This window comes from Manacus candei, unplaced genomic scaffold (assembly GCF_025592945.1).
Source record: "Manacus candei isolate 608988 ecotype Guabito, Panama unplaced genomic scaffold, ASM2559294v1 h1tg000005l, whole genome shotgun sequence".
Lineage (NCBI taxonomy): Eukaryota > Metazoa > Chordata > Aves > Passeriformes > Pipridae > Manacus > Manacus candei.
In genome coordinates, this window is record NW_026138053.1 from 18086544 (window position 1) to 18107090 (window position 20547).

The window sequence follows — 20547 nt, forward strand, 5'->3', positions numbered from 1 at the left end:
TATGCAATTAAAGGACCAAAATATTATACTTAAACTATAACAAAACCGTGACACTGTTATGTAAAGGACCACTATATCAATGAAATAGATGGTTACTTAAATATAACACTTGAAGGGACTAAGTGCACAGCAGCTCAGCTGTGGGTCTCAGCTGAATTCCATAGCAAAGAAGTGCACACAGTCATGGCACGTTAGCTAATTACAAATAAAGCAGGGAGGCAGAAATGGGATCCTGTTGTGGCTGACTGAAAGAATATTCCCCACAGCTTCAGCTTTGCAGATAGTTTAGACACAACTTGTATAATGCAGAACTATCTCAATTATAAAATATCACAGTTGTAAAATGCAATTTGCCATGCCCAGTATCCAACTGAAAAGTTTTTAATAATTTGGGTAAAATGGTCTCACTTCTTATGATGTAGGGTCAGGTCTATCAATTTATAAATCAAGTCAGTTTACTTAAGCTTATGAATGGCACTGATTTGTTAAGCTCTAGACAGCAAGTTAAATGCCATCAAAACTATCTCCCTTGCAAGTGAGAGCAGTGTTAAAGCTGAACACCACGGCATCTGTTTTGCAGCTTGAAATAGTGGAACAGCATCAATGACAATAATGTGCAAATGAAAGCCTTCAATCTTAAAAATGTCATTTTCCTGCTCTAGTGTCTCCTTTGGTATTTGCATGACTGCAAATTCATAGTGATATGCTGTTTTCAAAACTTTGTGTTTAGACGTATATTTTATAACAACAAAAAAGAAAGAACTAAATGAAAGAGAAATTTATGTCAGAAATATTCCTGCCATTAATAATAGAAATGGGATGAATGGGAAAATAGGTCTTTGGAGTTTGGTTGTGCTATAGTTTCTTAGTATTGTGTTGCATGGTCTATATGGTTGTGTTTTCACTTCACACTCCATACAGCCTTCGTCTCCACATCTCCCATTTCTGAGCATCAGCAGATGTTGGCCTTTGAAAACTTAATAGGGAAACTCAAATACCTTTTGAACAATGGTGAGCTGAAAGGATGCATTGTTGACCTCTTTGTATTTTACACTGGAGTGATTAGTACAGTTTATTTATTACAAATGGAGAAAATTCCATTTAAAATTCCATAGGAAATACAAGAGTTTCTGCAAGTCTATGCTTTATCATTAGTCTGCTGTAAATGTCTTGGAATGATATGTTGTAGAATTCAACAAATTTATTTGCCTTCCTGAAGAGTGAAGCATGAGCATCTCTTCAAGTAAATACTGATACTCTGCTTTTTTTTTCCATGTGTTTTTTCTTAAATAGCTCATGGGGGAAATAATTCTACTTGCACAATGTTCTGAACATCTTTCTGATAATACAGAAATAGCAGAACTTTTGTTAAACAAGGATAGAATCCATAAATTTATCCTGGTCTCAAAGAGAAGTCAACAGAAGTACAATTAACACGCAAATTCAAACAAGATTAATTAGTTGTGGCTGCTTTAATGGATTCTGCATGATTTTTTCTTTTGTCTATGCTAATACAGTATTTGTGTTCATATCAGCAGTTTTCCCCCATCTGGGGACAGGAGGTTATTCTTAGGAGATGCAGTTTGAGTTTGCCTGGCAACAAACACTTACGGGAGGGTATTGGCTTTTGTGTGCTTCCAGCTTTTCCTACTATATAAAGAGGATGGGGTTGGGGCAAGGGGGTTAGAAAGACTAAATTGCCAGCATACAAAGAAGATGCCAACATCAGTAATGTTCATCTAACACTTTTAAGACTGCAGTGAAAACAAACAAAGAAAAATAAATATATTCCTGTGTGCACATATATGTATTATTCTCTATTCCTTTTTTACCTCAAAAGATCTTGTGTTAAAGCAGCTTATTAATAAAGTTTGAACACACAGAAAGAGTGGTCATTAGTAAACATCCTTTCTGATCATCTAGAAGGAAACAAAACAACTAAAAAAATCAGAGCTTTCCCATTAAGGTCATTTGTACCTGCTGTTGTCTATCAGTTGAATAATAGGTTCTCTGATAATTTCCAGCATTCTTGATTACAATGCTGGCCCTTTCAGCATTTTTCAGCCTTGTCTGGAAAAATACTGGTGAAAGTGTTAGCAATTAATGAGTCCCAAAACCATTTCATAATTTTAAGCAATGCTTACATACAATATGTAAATATTCTGAAAAGTACATTATTTTACTTGCTAAAATAATGATTGTACAATTTTACATAGACCAATGCATCAAAATGTTCATTATTGTGACCAAATACCAAAGTCACTAATCTGAACATGTGTGCCTTCAAAAAGTTGAATCTTCTAAACTATGGCTTGTCTTTTTTCCTGTAAAGCATAACTCCACTAATTATGCTAAACAGTTTGTTATAAAGGGTATAATTAGATACAGGATAGGATAGACATGATGTGCAAATATCTCTGTGTGGGTGATTATCACCTTAAAGCCTGCTGCTGGCAGATGAGTCAGAGTTTAGAGGCAGACCGTGCACCCAAGTGCAAGATGCAATCACAATAATCAAACGGTATTTTCTGCTTTGTTCTCTGTGGTTTTGTTCTTCTTTATAGCCAATTTCAATTGAAGAGAACTTTTTTTTATGATAATGAATGCCAGACACAGAAGTTAAAAAAAAAAAAGACGAAATGGGCACTCTCTTATTTTATTGTTTTCTTAACCTTGAAAAATCTAGTAGTTGTTTTTCTGGAGCTAAAATTGTGCACAGATGAGTGTAGCTTTATTTGTTTTACATATTTGTTATGAAATTTGAATGTGGTAAGTACCTGTCTTAAAAGGTTGTGAGAGCAAATACTGGCAGATTTTTTTTCTTTTTAATAACAACACAAGGTATTTTGGACCTGATTTTGCCCCCTTGCAGTAACCAAGAAGTTCTCTCATTAAATCTACAATCATGTGATCAAGGCTATTACAATGCCAAGCTCTGGACTACAGCGTATACACAACACCCACATATGTCAGTGGGATATAAACATGCATAACTAGGTTTTACGTTACTTTTCTATTATTATTTGAGGTCAAGTTTTACAGAAAGCTGTACTGTTGAGAGACCATTAAGATGTTTATCTCCTTAGAACATTTAAATATTGTCTGCAGACTATATCTATTATTTTGGACATACAAGCAAAATGTTCTAATTGCAATTCCGTTTTATCCAAATCTGACCTTTTAATAAATAATACTGTTAATGAGGCTCCTAGTCTAAGACAATCACTTTATCTAAATAACTGATTATAACATCAAGCCGGTAACAGTATCTGTTTTCCCTCTTTTACTCTAGTACTTTGAAGCACTCAGAATCTTTTGCTTTAAAAATATTAAAACATTACTGAGCTGAAAGAAAATATGGATAGCCTTTATGGTATGATATACTCATTTGAACACTGGATCTGAAAGAAATTTAACAGTCCAAATAAAAGACATAATGGGTAGTTTTACCTGGTAGGATTCACAACAAGGCCATTTTCTTTTCTGTATAACTAGGATGTCGCCCTTGAAGTTCAGGAAGCAAAACTGGCCCCAGCGCTGAGCAGAAAACATCCCAGCAGAGTGATTCCAGTGCAGGGTCAGAAACCACCAATGCTGCTCCAGGGAGCACTGACAGGTTATTGGGATGGGATTTGGGAGAGCCTTTGTTTCAGTTTTTGTTTTGCCAGATCCACCAATTTTAACAGATAAGAAGAGCTGTTCTCACCAGTCTCGTAGACACGGGCACTGACAGTTTAGTATTCTTTCTCATTCTTCATTCCAGTTCACCATCATCATCATGGGTTAGTTAAAAACAGTCTGTCAGTCAAATAGTGTTTTCAATGCTTTTTGATTTGCTTTAATATAGGGAAAATTATTCAGTTGACAGTTATCTTTGTTTTAACCATTAATAAACAATGAAATGATAGGACACTATAGAAAATAAGATATCAACATTTCAATATGTACCATGGTACCCATGCAAAACACATAGCACAACATGCAAGTTTAGCTCAGTTACTCAAGGAAGTTTATAGAGAGCAGGCATGATCCACAAAGATATTTTAAAATCTAATTAGCCATAAAGCTTAGGGAGAAACTGCTGGGAAAAAAAATATACTTCTAGATATTACCCTCTCACCTTTTTCTTTCTTTCCCTTAGACATGTAATCAGTTTATTTCACAGAGTATAAGGAAAGAATGAGATTTCCAAATCAGCATAGCAATTATTAAGAAAAAGGTCTTGAATTCTTGTTCATCAGTTGTGTATTACTGTATAATAATCCCAACTGACCAGCCAATTTCAGCATTTTTGTAGGAAGAAACAGAATCAATCCAAATAAAAAGGAGCAATCCTGGAAACTATCACCAAAATTGTTTACTTTGTGTTTCATGAGATTTGTACCTAAATATTTCATTCAAAAAAGGCTTTGATTCATTGTGCACTTCTACAAACATTTTAGTGGAAATACTTAAAATTGAAGAATTCCCTCAACTCTCATTAGTTTGAGAATCAGCCAACAATTTATTCAAGTCAATGGACTTTTTTTCTGATATCTGAAAGTTTTCAGAGCTAGATTTATCTTTTTTTAAAAATCCTCTAAAAAGATCACTTTCTTTTAGTCTACAACAAGTGGACACATATAGGACTAATTGCATTTAAATTGTTCCAACAGTTATAAAAGCTGTTATGGCTGAGGAGCTGCCATAAAACAACCACATCTTCACATTTATGCAGAATTCTCCTTTCTTCAAAGGAACAGGTATGAAACTTCCTACATTGCTCCAAGAAAGATTGCCTAATATTGGCAAGTATTTTTTTAAAACTTAATGAAATAAAGGGGTGATTAAAAAAAAAAATCAGCATTTCTTCTCTTTCAATGCTTTCAGTTTGGCAGTTTATTGAAAGTGCTGAAAGGCAAATTTTATGTAAGGTAGGTTATCATGACTTCAAAAAGACAAAAGGAGATAGAAATGCTGTAATAATGATAGTGTGATGCTTGCAAGAAGTGGTGGAACACAATCTGATATAAACACACCCAATTATTCTATCACTTACTAAATATGCCATTGATTTCAGTGAACATTATTTTTTATTATTCCTAGCTTTTTTGTTCAATATTAACACCTAAAACCACTGTCGTAACTCCACTGTGCCCAGCATATATTTTTTAATATCCTAGAACAGCTATTTACTGTTGCTTACTCATGGTTTAAAAAAGGCAGTGGCAAGGGCAGCTTTCTATGGCTGGAAACATGAACTTCTACTGAATCATCAAGTTTACATTGACAATTTTTTTTATACTTTTTTGTGTTTTAAATGGGAGGAGAGTTAGAAAGCACATTAATCAGATTATTTCACAAGGGTTCCTTATTGTTATTAAAAATTAAATTAATAATTATAGTTGCCAACACAAGTGCTCCCTGTTTGCCATTAGTGAGCATGATTTAAGACTTACTGATTTATTAGTAGTAATTTACAGCAAATGCATAGTTTGTGGGCTGGGTCAGCAGACACAGTTTAGGAGATGACAAGGCGCTACTCTGCTGTAGAGCACAGATGCCCATCACTGTGTTCATGCACTCTATCACCCTTGCTCTTCATCCCTGAGGAAGGATAGCCCCTCTCAGTGGGAATGCATTTTATTTTTAATGTCAGCTCATTACTTGGTTGGAGTGAGAAACCAACAACGTGCTGATGAATTCCTGCCGAGATCATGACAGGTTTTTTTCATGTGCAGCTGCCTGGTTGGAATTGGGCTGAAACTACCTGTTCATTTCCTTTATTTCCCTGATCTGAAACTATGATGTAGCCCATGGCGCAGACGGCACTTCCAGTGAATTACTGAGACAGATTTTTTGTTGTTTAGTATCAGAAGTAATTCTGATAGTGTGTATCCAAAAAAAAAAAAATAGGGAAGGGAAAAAGGAAATTATCATACATCTAATAAATATAATGGAATCAGTTTTTCCTTACTTCATGAAAGATTTTTTTCCCATAGTTATTTTCTACATATAATTGGCTTTAGAACAATAGTAACTAAAAATGCAAAAATTTCCAATGCAAATATAAAATGTCATATCTGATTTTCTGCTTACCTGAACAGCTCACATACCTCCACTCTTAAAGGTGGCTACAGTAGCTTCAATTTTAAATAATAACACTAAAACATACATTCAGAAACTCTCACATTTCTGTAGCCTTGTTTGCCCAAATAATTGTCATGGAATATATTACAGTAGATTTACATAGGATATCTTATAGAATACCTACACCAGAATTCTTTAATTATTCTGGCAAATAATGACTCTAATTACAAAATACAGTGTGCAGTCATAGCAGTGTTCTGGAAAAGATTGGTTTATCTAGTCAACTTCTCTATAAATAAAATCCTTCATGGTAATCTCCAAGGACTAGAAATATTTTCACAGGTTGCTGTGAAAGAATAACTAGCTGCTAAATGAATCTTCCCAGTGGCTGTTCAAAGGATGACTCATCTGCTCCAATATACATGTGGGAATGACAGTCAACATTCTTTGACTTGGACATCTCACATATCTTTTTAGATAAAGCATTTAAAGTCATCTCCCTTAAAAAAAATTAATAAATTCAAGAGATGGAGAAAGACCTTTATCAAGAAACCTGTAATCTTGATGATGATACAGTCCGTGAATAAGGATATGAGAAAAAGATATCCTCTTTACCAAAGATTGAAAAAAATCACATAATATAAGCATTAAGTCTCATTAGTCTTTCATATTACCAAGCAGCAGCTGGTTTCAGCTGGATATGACCTTCAGTAACCTCATCTAACTTTAGCGTTGACCCTGCCATGAGTAAATATAAGAAACAAATGACCTCCAGAAGTCCCTTCTAAGATGGTTATAATTATCACTAATAACTAGTAATAATCACTAGTTATAATGCTTAATTGGTAATCTCCAGGCACTGTAAATATGTTCTTTATTGTTTTGGGTGTCCATTAAGAAACTCAGCTCAGTGTTATCTAATTTAAAGGGTCAGGGAATTTTTAATTATTTTGTGGTAAGTCACAACCGCCATTTTAAGTTCGCTAAAACAAGCACAGATCTATAACATTTACAGGATCACTAAGAAATAGGTAACACTGATTTTTTTCTGCCTTACAAGCAGTGGTTTTATTTGGACATGAGATTACTTGGAGAAATTATAATGAGAATAGATTATATATGAAATATTACTGATTATATGAGTCCAATTATGTCCAGTGTCTGATTTCCTATATAGGACCTGCAGTTTACTAAATGACATATTACAGAGGGTTAGTCCTAAGGCATTACAAAGCTTTGACACTATTACTTTTACCTCTGATAATACCTAAGCCTTTTCAGTTGAAGACCACTATACCTGTGAATTTTTGTATTAGGTGCGCCACACTGTACTTAACAACACAAGGAGGATATTGGAAGCTCCAGTCTGAAATGTTAACAGCTTCCTGCAATAACTCTGATGCTGCACAAGGGCTAAAAGAGAAAAAGGCTCAGGGAACAGCAGGACAATGTAGTCCATAAAGATTGCTTTTGCTTTTTTAATATATTTTTATATGTATTCTCTAATGTCCAGTCCCTTTAAAATGTTTAGGTCAAGCCTAAGTGTTCCTAAAGCTACCAGAATTTCAACAGTGAATTAACTGTGCAAATAATTTGCCTGTGCATGCTTGAAACTTATTTACTATTACCAGTCAGTCAGTGTTTCAGGAGGAGAAAGGTGGTCTCTCAAGTGCATGGTAGTAGAGTCTTTCAGTGGAAGGGCTGGGTTATCATGCCACCTCAATAAGTACAGCTTGTCATACACCCTGACTGTTGTGTTTGCACTTCCTATGTGTGTGAATTGGTGGATCTGACCTGTAGAGGCAGGTTATTTTTAATCAATATATAGACTGAGAATCTACCAAACTAACTCAGTTTTTCTATTTTCTTGATTGATAAGGAAAAAGCACAAAAATGCAATAATCTGATGTAATTATGTGATTAGATTACACCTTGACCCATTCAATTGCAGAAGACTACCTAACAGTAAATGGCACAGTGCAGGTCATCATCCTTTCCTTGAATTGTTCTCTGTGTGGGAGGACTTTGGAGACAGACAGCCTCACCCACCCAATTTCTCTTCACCCTTGACAAATGGGTCACAAGAAACTTTGGGATGTCCTCCTTCCATATCAGATGTTTGAAGCCTCAGTCTTTTTGCCACAGCTTCACTGCAGGTCTCCCACTAAGATGGACATAACAGTGAAACACATTTTCTTTACAAAGACATATAAGCCTAGGCCCTTGATGCCCAACCAAGTTGTGACAACTGCAATCTACTCAACTACCCAACTGAATTCCTCATAGATGGAAGTGAAGGAATAGCTCTCTTATGTAGAGAGCTATGTAGCCATATGTAGGCTGATGTAACCATTAAGAAAAATTATGTTCGACTCAGAGAAAGCACAACCACTGCAGTACTCAGAGAAGATAATAAAAGCATGGTCCAAGTCTGATGTTTAAAACAAGGCAGATGGAAATGGAAAATAAAAAAAGTTTTCTTTCCTTCCTCCACAATGCCCCCATCCCCTTCACTTATTCTCAGCTCCAACACCCAGCACTCTTCCGCTGAGGATTGTCACTCCCCACTACTCCAGCCCTGTAACACATTAACCAAAGGAGATAAAGCTCTAAAGAAACACAGATAATTCTTTTGCTGGGACACAAGATGCTTCATGCAAGTAACACGTTATGTAGGATTTCTAAGAAATGTAGACATTTAATGTTTTGCCAAAAAAAAAATCAAGCTGTAAAATATATCAGCAGAGGTGATAGGAAATAGAGGAAACACAAAAAGCTTTGAGAGCTGAAGAAAAGGCCCACTCTACTGGTAAATATATTTCTTCCTATAACAGATATGTAATTCACTCAAAAGGCCCTAAAACAGGATGATAAGGTAAGATATGTGTCTTTGATAAGAAATCCATATTTGTCTGATACTGTCATTTTATCTCTGAAGAGCAGATTTAACAGAATATGTTCCTGTTTTGTTCCTGGTGTTGGAACCATATATATTGCCCTAGGATATCTTCTCATCATGAAAAATTGTATTTTAAACCACAGAGGATGAATTGTTATGCACAGTATTTTATGTCCATTTGGTGTTTTGGGAATCATCAATTGCTTGTTTTCTTGTTCACTGTGGAGTCATGTACTGTTCAAGTGCAACTTAGACTAGTACAGTAATAGATGTTTGTAATCTATGTCTTTGTCCATATGCTTGCCTGTTTAGAACAATAACACAGATGTAAATAACAAAACCTGATTTTTCCTGATGCATGCAGATCCTCCAAAGTTTGATAGGATATGGCCGAATATTTCTTCCCTTGAGGTTTCTAAACCAAACCAAGGTAGGATGCTGTAAAATTCCTAGTGGTCTAAAGTTACTGAAATTGCTTTTGAGTCCCACATGGTGGCAAAAGTAGTAACGATGATAATCCAGTTCACTTTTCTCTGATACTAAGTAATGCTATCCTGTGAGAAAATAACTATAAAACAAACCTTATCTGAAAAAGGAGTCTTCCAGCAATCAGACTGTACACATGACTGCAAAAAGTCTGGAAAAGTAGACACACAGCACTGATATACACAAAGCCCTAGATAATGTTGGACTTGTTTAGACAGCACAGTCTATATTTTGAGTAAGTTTTGAGATTTTTGAGTGTAAAAGATTGTCATTGTCTACATCAAACCCATTTATAATGTCTTGTTTCCATTTTGCTTTCCCAAGTGAGCTGAGAAGCATTCTCAGCTTTCATGCCATCCACAATACAAGCAAGTTCTCTGCAGGACAGACTCATGGTTTTCTACAATTTGAGCGCCACACGAAAAATTACTCACAGACTGTGGCACATTGATTAGCATTGAAAGAAACAAATTACTTTTTATGACTAATAAAAGTAAGGTTCTTTGTTGTTTGAAGAAGTATTCAGCCATACTTCACATTCAGAATTATTGTTCATTATAAAAATAATGTCCTTTTGTTCTTCTTACTTACTGCGCTTTCCTCTTCAAAAATCCCTGCAGAAATCTGGCCTGTGGCTTGCCTTCACTGTTCAAAGGTGTCCTTTCTGTGCTGTAACACATAGAGGTGGAGAATAAAATTAATGGAAAGGCAGTCTAGAAAAAGAGCCACTAAACCGAACAAGATGTGTTGGGAATTACATTGGAAGGACTGTAATTAAATCTATGGATCACAATGACCAAATCAAAACACATGCATGTAAAATCTACCATGTTATATGTGCAAGTTTCTATGTGCCCAAAAAAACAGAAAATACTAATTAATCTTTGCTCTCAACAAGAATTAACAATGTACTATAGTTCAGATTATTCATATGTATTTTAAACTAAATATCCCTGATAAAGTGATACTTAGCATTCCAGCAACTTCATTTAGCCCATGTTATGTTTTCCAAGCTTTTGCATGTGTTCCTTAAACAAACAGAAAAAAACAGATTGATCTCCTTTCCTCTGCTTTCTGTAAGGATTAGCCTACATTATTCACAGGAATTTTAAATCAAAACATTCCCAATTAAATTATACTTAGCATTTCTAATGGATTTCATAGCTTAATTATACTGTGAGTGATCTAAGACTTTGTTGCAAAATACATCTCGAACAGCACAGAATTATTCAATGTTTCTTCCCCAAAAATAAAGAGTTTAAGTAAATTTAGTTTTGATGTTTTGTTAGGGAACATAAAACACAAAAAGTTACAAGCATTTCTATTCAGTTTATGCGTGTTTGCAGCATTTGTTAGTGTTTAACATTTATTGTAGATTAAATACTTCAGTTAAGGATAGTGTATGAAAAGAATAATTACAGCAATCTGCCTATATCTAATTGTTTTATTGTGGGGTTCATGTTCATACTATTTGGCCAGAATAAATACGCATACAAATTCAATAAAACCCTTTTCAGACCACTCTGGTTACCATGTACTCATTTGTCATGGATTGGGAGAAATCACCAAATAATCTCTAACTCAAAACTGCCAAAGTGTGTCGATGTGAATTACGTTCCCCGTCTTGATCTTGGGTATTACAGCTCAAATGATTCAATAGTTGGTAGCATATAACTCATTTTCTCTATCTTTCACTCTTTCCTTAGAAAACAACAACCATTGTTAAATTTAATTTAAAAGTTAGAAAATAAAGATGTTTATTTTAATCTTTCAATTTGTTCCTATGTGATATCTTTTCTAACTTACTGTTCATTTTATTACTATCCAGTTGCTCCCAAATTAGCTATGTCAACTGTTTCTTCTGTTCAAGTTGCAAACCACAAGAGAGGTAGGAATTCTAGGATTCATACAGTGTTTCCATAGTGCTCTGTGTTGTGAAAACATTGCACTGTATGAATCTGGAATATCTGTGAAGTGTACCCATTAGTTTACTAGTGAGGCATCTTCATTGAATAGAACAGAAGCATTAAGTTGCGTAAACACAGGCCATACAAAGAAAAATAAATCTGCTTCTTAGAGAGTCGTGTCTGGCAAATAAAGTGACATGGCATTTATTTTTAAAGGAGTAAAATGTATGAATATGACCATTCAGATCCTTGCCTAGAAAGGATGTTTACTAGAGTCTTGTGTTCCTCACTGATATGCATAAATTGTAAAAGAAGAAACATAAGCAGATTAGTTGAGGGAAAACAATACAGAAAACATCAGTTGTCCATGTCCTCAAAAAGTATCTGTAAATGCCATGGAGTGTAATGCATTGTTATGTCTTCTAATGCATTGTAAGTGTGCCTTACATCTTCATTTTATTGTAAGTGTGCAAATTCAGAGTGTAGGCATTACATTTTGAACTGTTCAATGTTTCATCAAAAAAGTGGAATTATATAGGCATAATAAAGCATGCCAATATTCTCTCTGATGTACAGGCAGCCCGTTTCATTAGCATATCTGTCATTCACAGTCTGAACCCTGAGATCTCTTTATTGTTTTTCCTCATCAATTTATCTGTAAAGAGTATGTATGAAGATGTTTTGTCTTTCTGTAGCTATTGTGAATATCTCATTATTCATGAAATACATATTAACAAGGAATAGGGTTATTAAAAAATGTTTGAACTTAGTTTGACCCATTTGATGAGATCATGGTAATGAGCCATACTGTTTGTTACGAAGCAGGTAATTTCTAAGGTTACAGTGAAATCTCCTTTGTTTGCTGTAGTGTATGGAGGAGGAACACAGAGTTGCTGTAGTGTATGGAGGAGGAACACAGAGTTACTGGAGAATGAAAAAGAAAAAATAATGTAATGATTTCTGAATGCACTTTTCTTGAAATATGCTTTGTGCTTTTAATTAGAAAGTCACACTGATAGCTGTCTCGTGCATTACCTGTCTTAGTTTATAAACTATGAGACCCTCCCATGTGCGTTTACCATTGTTTCATGTGGTGGCATTTCATGTTTTACTGGTTGCAGCTGAAGCTTCAGCTGAACCTCATCCTCACAACAACAGTATGTCATCTCAAAGATGTAATGGGGCAAAATGCATTCAATTTATAGAAACAAAACAATTAGATTATCAACCTCTTCATGAGCCTCCTTCAATGGGTAATTTTATCATACTTTATGCAAGAGGATCAAGATTGTTGCAATAGAATCATTACATTGGAAAATAGTTTTTAAAGGCTGATAGAGTCAATGCTTCCATGAGTTTGCAAGGGATTTGACAATTCCTGAATCATCCAAAGACAATGATCACATCTAACATGGTGGTCTCTTCTCCCTTTTTCCTTTACATTAAACCTATCTAGCTATCATTACCTCTCCTCCGAGATTTTAGTTTTCCAACCATTCACTCCTTATTGTTATTCAACTTATCTGTGTCTTTCCTGACACGTGGTACTCAAAACTGAAAGCAGCATTTTCTAGCTCTGTGAGACACTCATGTCATTCCACTGTTGGTAAACCATGTGCAGCCTGATTTTGATACTTCTTCCCCATCTCCTTCAGTGATTGCATGACTTTGCCAGCACATGAAAAGTGGTTAGGCTGCTAGACCAGAGATGTGTGTCTAAACACCTAAGCTGTGCTTCTGACCATTCTAACAAGCAGGCTACTTTCTGGTTAAGGTGAACCACATGATAAGGTAGACAGGCCATACAGCACTGACAACTATTAGCTTCCCAGCTGGCATGATGGTGAATGCAATTCTATGTGCAATGTTTGAGTGGTGTAGCACCTCATGTAGCCAGTAGAGAAAATAATTCCATTTCAATCATATGAGGACTCTTTACATAGCTTATTTTTGTAAACACAGAGGGATGTAAAAATGATTCACTGATCAGGCCAACAGCAGCAAATTATTGCACTAGCAAAATGGTGAGGAGGCAGGGGAGAAAGAAACATTACCACAAAATTGATTTAATCATTACTTGCCATGCCTCTTTTTTTTTTCCTTTTGCCATTATTAATGTTTGATGAGATGTTAGACTGTTTTCAAGTTAACTGTGGTTTTTTCTACACCATGTAGCATTTACTAGTCAGATCAAGACTCCTAGAGCTTTCCTGTACCTTAGCATAAGTTAACTTTCAGACAAAGACTTTCTTTCACACAGCACAGTTGTTACAAGAGCAGTACCCATATAAATGCAACCAAGTACAAGAACTGGTCTCATCGTTTACCTTTAATATCGATGACCCACGTCTGAACTTGGGTGGTCATTTTGCATATGTTTAGGAGCATGTGTGTACATCCAAGTCCTTCATAATTATCAGATGCTTCTTCACTCCAAATCATAATTTGGAGCAAGTCTTGTTACAGAGTGAATTACTTAATGCGCAGCTTTTTTTTCATGTGCTTTTGTAATGTGCTTGTAATTATGTGTAGTAGTAATATTAATTAAGGTCATATCAAAATTTCAGAGTGGAAGTAGTGCAGTCATTCATTCACAGAATATTCTCCATTTCTTTCTGCTACTTTAAACACCAAAGACGGTGTAACATAGCCTGATTTTTGTTATAGTCTGCATATTTTGGAAACATAAGAATGTAGTATTGGGTTGCCTGTTACTGATTTGAAAAACAAGGTAAATTATTTCCTCTAAATTCACCTACAGAATGAAAATGCTTAGCAAGTCTGACAAACATACCAATACAGTATCATCTCACCAAAATAAATTGTCTAATTGTAGTAGAAGACAGGTCCTTTGTCAGACAGAGAAACTAAGACAGCCTTGCTTCTGAATCCAAAACTCAGAAAGATCAGATTGATTGCTTATCACTAGCCAGTCACATAAACTTTTACAATCCTAACAATTTTCTGTGATTCCTATTTTCTAGTGCTAGTTTTCACTTTTACATCTCTCTTCTCTGCCCCACACAGCCAGTTCTCACTTGAGATGCTGAATCACACTGACCAACTGCAAAAGACAACAAACATTAACATACTTTTCATCCCTACTCATTTGTCTCAAGTGAGACAGATACACCAAATGTTTTCCTGTACTCCAGCACTTATAGGCATCAAAATTATCAGATTGGCATGAACCACAAAACATTGATTTAGAAGTATAGTATCAAAGAGAACAAGAAATACATGTTAACTAAATGCGTATATGTAAAATTAATTAATGTTTCCTGGCAGGAGAAAGGCAGCTCTCAAGATTGAAACATATGTTGTGCTAAATGTCTAAGAAAAAATGCAGTCTATTTACAGTCCACTACATCAGAAAAAAGCCAAAGAAATATATGTATTAGGTGGGCATAGCATGCTCAGAAAATGTACGAGGACTGTTATTTCTTTATACAAATATAGACAGGCACAAATATTGTATCTGATGCCCACCTCCAACAATCAGTGGGCTCATTAGGCATCCCAGCATAATTAGGAGGATACCAGAGGAAAGGCAGCACAAAGTACTTTGCCTCTGTCATGTATGGAAACATTTTACACCCTCTGCTACAGCTTTATCTAATTGCAAGATAAGTTACCTTCAAGACCTTGAAACCCTTCCAAGTCACTGCATCCAGTGCTCTGTTACTGAAGGAAACATACTGTAATTTGTTCCACCAGTTAATAAACTACATCTCTAAAGCATCAGTGTGTTTTGCTACAAATTGAAAATGTTCAAGAACCTCGATGCCCTAATGGCTAGATACCATCTCGTAATTTCCAGCTGAAATTTCTGAACTGCCAGTTAACACCCAATTCTTGTGCCAGTGTTGTCCATTAGGATGGCAGAAGGCTAACTCATGATGTATTTATAGCCCATTGATATCTTCAATCATCAGTTTCCTAGACTAAACAAGCAAAATTATCCTAGTCTTCTCTTTTTAAATAGACTCTCTACTTCTCTGATCATCCTGATAACCTTTCCTGTATTCATTGTGGGCTGAGTGCTCAGGCTTACACCACAGAGCGGAGCTGTGCCTTCTATAATGTTATTGATACATTCCTAATTTCTCTTTCATTCTGCATAAAGCCAAGCATTGCTTGTGATTAAAGACTAAAAGGTACTAGCATTCCATGTTTAATGAAGGGGGTTTTTAAAAGTGACTGTCATGCCAACTGCATTTCAGATGGCTGCAGTAAGCATGCTTTCTATTCAGTACACATTTCAGAATTTTCATGATCTTTTCTGGCCCAATTGTTTTTCATCTCAGAATACAAAAATGGGTTAATGCTTACCTGAAAAGTACAGTGGAAGTAGCTCTCAACTAACAACTCTTCCTTCCTTTTCTTCTCTGTTTATCATTTTAGGAGGCGCTGGCCAAAATTGTCAAACTAGAGATTTGTTTAGTCATGAAATAGAACAGTCTGGTTCCCAAGGTGCCTATCAATTATAGCACCCCAAGTTCAGTAGCATTTTTGAATACTCACCATTTCTGTCAGGAAAAATATTTTACTTACAGTTGTGGATTTAGGCACAATGAAGTTTGACAATTTTGTCCACTGAATTTAACATTTTTAATATGACGAAGTTTTTCCTGGGTCTTGATTTATACTCATCTCAAATGTGCAAAAATATGTGCATTTCTATCAGCAGAAACTATAGAGCCTCCAGTAACCCTGAAAGGTTTACAACTGCAAATGCTTCAGTTCCATCAGGTTTGCCAACAACAGCCAACCTTCGACGTCATGCCATGGTTGTCGGGTCACGCTAACCTGCCTGAAACAAACTCCACTTTCATTGCAGATAGACATCTGCTGTTGTCCATGTTACATTGATTAACATGTATGTGCCATTCATTCATATTTCTGCTCGTCGTTCATTTTTACTAAGCATGTAATGTGCTATTACTCTGCTGCTGTATACATTTTGTATACATTTCTGTTCTTCCTTGAAAGACTGTGAATGCTTCGGGCACTCCAACCGGTGCAGTTACATCGAGCTGCTCAATACGGTCATTTGCGTGAGCTGTAAGCACAACACTAGAGGTCAGCACTGTGAGTTATGCAGGCTGGGCTACTTCAGAAATGCTTCTGCAGAGCTGGACGATGAAAATGTGTGCATAGGTCAGTCCCGGGATAACTGCGGCTTTTCTTCTGTGCCTTTTCAGCCACTGGCAGCTGCTAGGGACCACTGCTGCTTACTTGCCAGTTAAGCCAGAATGAGCTTTTTCAATGGATAAGAACATCTGTGTAGACTTCTTGCCTCATTTCCATTGCCCTGGTAGCCCCAAGGAGGCATTTTGAATCCGTATATGACGACGAAACTCTCTGTCTAAGGGTCCTTATTCCAGCAGTCCCTGAGAAACTGGCTGTGCTGTCCTTATGCAGGAGGGAGCCACGCTGGGGTCACACATGTGAAAACTAAAGGGTTGAGTCTTAAATGGACTTGTTCCCAGTCCAACTTTTGCAATTACTAGTGCAAACTCTTGAATACTTGCCTGAAGACCCACAAAAGTTGCCAGCTGCAGCAAGAGGATGTGGGGAGTGATATTTATTAACCCGTTTTATTCACTAAATTTCATGTTGCAGGTAATTCTGCTCCCAGGCACAGGGCTATAAATGCAGTGTTACCTCCCCTCTACTTAGAGGAGAAACTGAAATTATATCCCTGAGGTTAGGAACAGAATTTGTCAAACCAGTTCAACATGATGTCAATTTAGAAAAGGAATCCTGAGATAAAAACAGTGCTTTAGAATGAGCATCTGCTATAAATATTCAAATTGCAGAATTAGGGAAAATGTCCGAACATAATAAGAGAAGCATATTAGTAAAAACATTAAGATCTTTATCACACTAGAAGAATATGCATTATTCTCATGTCACCACAGACAATATATAGCACACATGAGGACACTTCAGGTAAAGACTGGACATAGCCAATAAAGGAAGCCTTCTACAATGGTCAGTAGTTAACAGGTAGCCACAAAAGACACTGTTCTAATAACAAACAGAAGTAGAGAATTTAATTATTTAATGTTTCTTATAAGCATCAGTAGGACCTTTTTTGGATTATCATTGTGATTTTTTTCATTCCATTTTCCAGGAAGCAAAAAGAGTAGTTAGCAGATATTTTAATGCCAAAATAGACTATGGATTAATAAATTATATTTTTATATTCTTTATAATCCATTGCTGAGATTCAAGCCAGAAACTATTTAGGTTTCTATTATTTGTTTCAGTTTGTAACTTGACAGATTACCATTTTACTTTGTGATTAAACACACAGATCCATCCACGCACTACATTTCATGTGTCCTTTTAACTTTGCTTGGCAACGCATTCAGAAAATGCATGATCTCCTTTGACAGTAATTAGTCTGAGCTAATAAGAACTTTAGTAGGCAAGTCATGATTTTGTATGACTGTGCTGAGGAGATTAACACAATCAAATGTTCTTGGAAAAAAACACTGTCCCACATATTTGTTTGATGTAGATGACAGACATCACTGGTATGACACCAGGGCTGTATAATTTCAGCTGCTTAAATAGGCCTAATGAATATGACTAAATTACTCTGTTTGGAATTTTTCATCTGCTCATTCAGTACATTGTTTTCCCATGTACACTGAAATGCTAAGGCAGCAGCTGTAGCTACATAAGACAAGGAAGTAAGTAAATGAGAAGTCAAAAATATGTAATTTTTACATTAATTTACAATTGATATATTTAGAATGTCTTAGTAAAACAAGTGTGCACTTTGCAGTTGCCTAGACTCTGCAGAAATAAAATTTAAAACCCTTTAATTTAAAAAGAGTCTGAGGGGAAAAAAAGGCAATGTGAAACATTTGTTGACTTTCCACCTTAATGAAAGCAGAATTCCCTTGGGCTCCCATGAGAATTGTACCACGTGAAATGACTGTAGGCTCCAACCCTGGTTTGCTACATATTAGGTAATTATTTTAAATAAATAACATTCTTGTTGGACTAAAACAGTTTTCATGGTCACAGTGATCATACTGCATACAAAATGTATATGTCCTAATGTACGTATCCTCGCTGATTTGCCAACTTGAGAAGTCTTTCATACTACTTCATGTGTAAAATCAGCAAAATGGGGAAGATACCTAAGCACTTTTCAGAAAACAGAGAAGCTTGTGCCTAAAATATTTTCTTGAACTGGGGCTCCTGAGATTTAATCCTGGCAAATGTAGTGTATTTTCACCTCTGAGAGAGTTGATGGATTCACCACCCTTCTAGGTCAAGCACAGTCTTGCTCTATTGGAAACGCTCATTTCTCTTTTTGCTGAGTTTAAAATCAGTTTTTTGTGGTTTAAGTACAAGTGAAATGTTGACATGAACATTTTAATAAGCAGATTTCCAGTGACATGTGCAAATCTTCCCGTATGAAAGTCATTTTGCCAGGCTAATTCTTTCCTCTTCAGCCATATATGTAGAAAGGTAAAAAAATGTTTGGATAAGCTAATTTAATGGCAGCTAACAGGGCTTTGGCTCTGATTTATCAAAACTGCTTACACAGTTTTCATAAATATATATGGTAAGTACATGGATAACAAATCTGTGAATCTTAGTTGATGCTAACTAAATGGAGAAAATGTAAATTGTTTAATTTTTAAAACTAAAGAATTCAAATACTGAGAAGGTTTTTACCAGTGAACTATATGCAATGCATTATACAGTGGGCTTAAATCTAAATTATCGATGCCCTTAATTTCTTTAGAAGCAAAATAAATTTTATTTCTTAAAATGAAATATCAAATATTTGTGGATTTGTAAGTTAACTGGAAAAATTACCTCACATGGGCAACTGCAGTTTCTGAATAAATCAAGGTGTTGTGAAGTTAAAAATCATTAATTTGACATGAAAAAGAATTTAACATCTTGAAAAGTTTTTTATTTCTTGATAAAGCCCTAATAACTATTTCAGTGAATTCCCACACTGGCAAGCATGGAGAGCATGAAAACCACCAAGTAGACCCAGAGTAATAAAACATGGCCTTTGCCTTACAAAATAAATACTGAAATGGTGATTGCTGTCACACCTTTAGGAAAGCCAGCCTTGCAGTCAGTTAGGCTTAAACTTCAATTAACATCTGTGAAACTTTTAGAAGCCCTAATGATAAATGATTAAGTGACGCCCGAGGGTTGTCCTCTAGCCACTGTCAACCCAGACTGATAAGCAGCAAGCCTGCAGCCCACCTTCTTTTTACTTATTTTCATTGTGTTTTGTTGGCAGCATCACATTGATATAGTGAATGTCAGCAAACAGATGACTACTTCTGTTAATCTTTCCATCCTTTCAAACAGTCACCAAACAGAGGTTAGGAGGAAAATTCCTTCCAAGTTCAGATCTGCAGGGCTTTTTCCCCCACCCTGGAACCTGTGTGTGGTCTGCTTATTAGGACGATCTGGGAGCGTTGCCCTGTTGCTGTAAGGGGCACACTGAAATTGTGACCTTTGAGTTTTTTAATGTCTTAAGTATTTGGAAGGTCTTAGGAAGTGTTCCACAGCCTGTGATATTGCGTTGGACAATGATCCTGGATGTTCTGTGGACCTCTGTAGGTCGTATTACTGTGTTATCAGTTGTGTATTGGGAAAGATGAAGACTAGATTCAGTTACTAAAGGTTGCTGGGTCTGGTGTTCTGATTTGATCTGGTAATTTTGTAAAAGAGCCTGGCTTAATCTGTCTTTCTACTATCTACTTTCCATTAAACAGCACAGTTTGGGCCTGGTACTACCAACACGCTTATGTGATAGAGTTCAGTAGGAAAGGTTTCACTCATTCAGGGTCAGAGTATTGCTCTCTGGAAAATATTATGTATCTATAACATTCAGTATCACAGGCTATACATTTCTTTCACAAATACTTGTTTAAATCACTGTAACTACATTAGATCTAACAAAGCTAATTTAACAAGAATTGGGCCCTCTGTTTCTAATGTAATTCCAAGTTTTTGTCTTTCAAGATTTTCTATAAACACTGTTCAAGCAAAATTTAATTCCTGCATTCAAAGTGTATCTCAGTTTTATGCCTGTTTATACAAGCATTTCATACATCTGATTAACATGAGAATTCCCAGTTTTTCAAGTGGCACGCACTGTGCTATAATACTCAGCCTTGCACAGTATTT

The 20547-nt window shown here is 35.8% G+C and overlaps 1 protein-coding gene and 1 long non-coding RNA gene across 12 annotated transcripts in view; one reads left to right on the forward strand and one right to left on the reverse strand.

Moving 5' to 3' along the window:
* The window catches only part of NTNG1 (netrin G1), a 497227-nt gene that overhangs the window by 451812 nt on the left and 24868 nt on the right, over positions 1-20547 (forward strand). For 4 of the 11 annotated variants that reach the window (XM_051800381.1, XM_051800372.1, XM_051800361.1 and 1 more), the window contains 2 exons: positions 9333-9398; positions 16354-16521. The exons of 1 other annotated variant lie outside the window; for it this stretch is intronic. In XM_051800381.1, coding sequence (XP_051656341.1) covers positions 9333-9398; positions 16354-16521 — 234 coding nt within the window. Of the gene's footprint in view, positions 1-9332; positions 9399-11282; positions 11343-16353; positions 16522-20547 lie in introns of all 11 variants that reach the window. 6 more of the 11 variants (XM_051800390.1, XM_051800425.1, XM_051800417.1 and 3 more) reach the window with 4 other exon arrangements.
* The window catches only part of LOC127477058 (uncharacterized), a 32056-nt gene that overhangs the window by 8011 nt on the left and 3498 nt on the right, over positions 1-20547 (reverse strand). Inside the window, exons 4-5 of the long non-coding RNA XR_007906832.1 lie at positions 10046-10123; positions 3451-3836 (exon numbers count right to left, since the gene is read on the reverse strand). This is a non-coding gene — a long non-coding RNA (uncharacterized LOC127477058). The remainder of the gene's footprint in view (positions 1-3450; positions 3837-10045; positions 10124-20547) is intronic.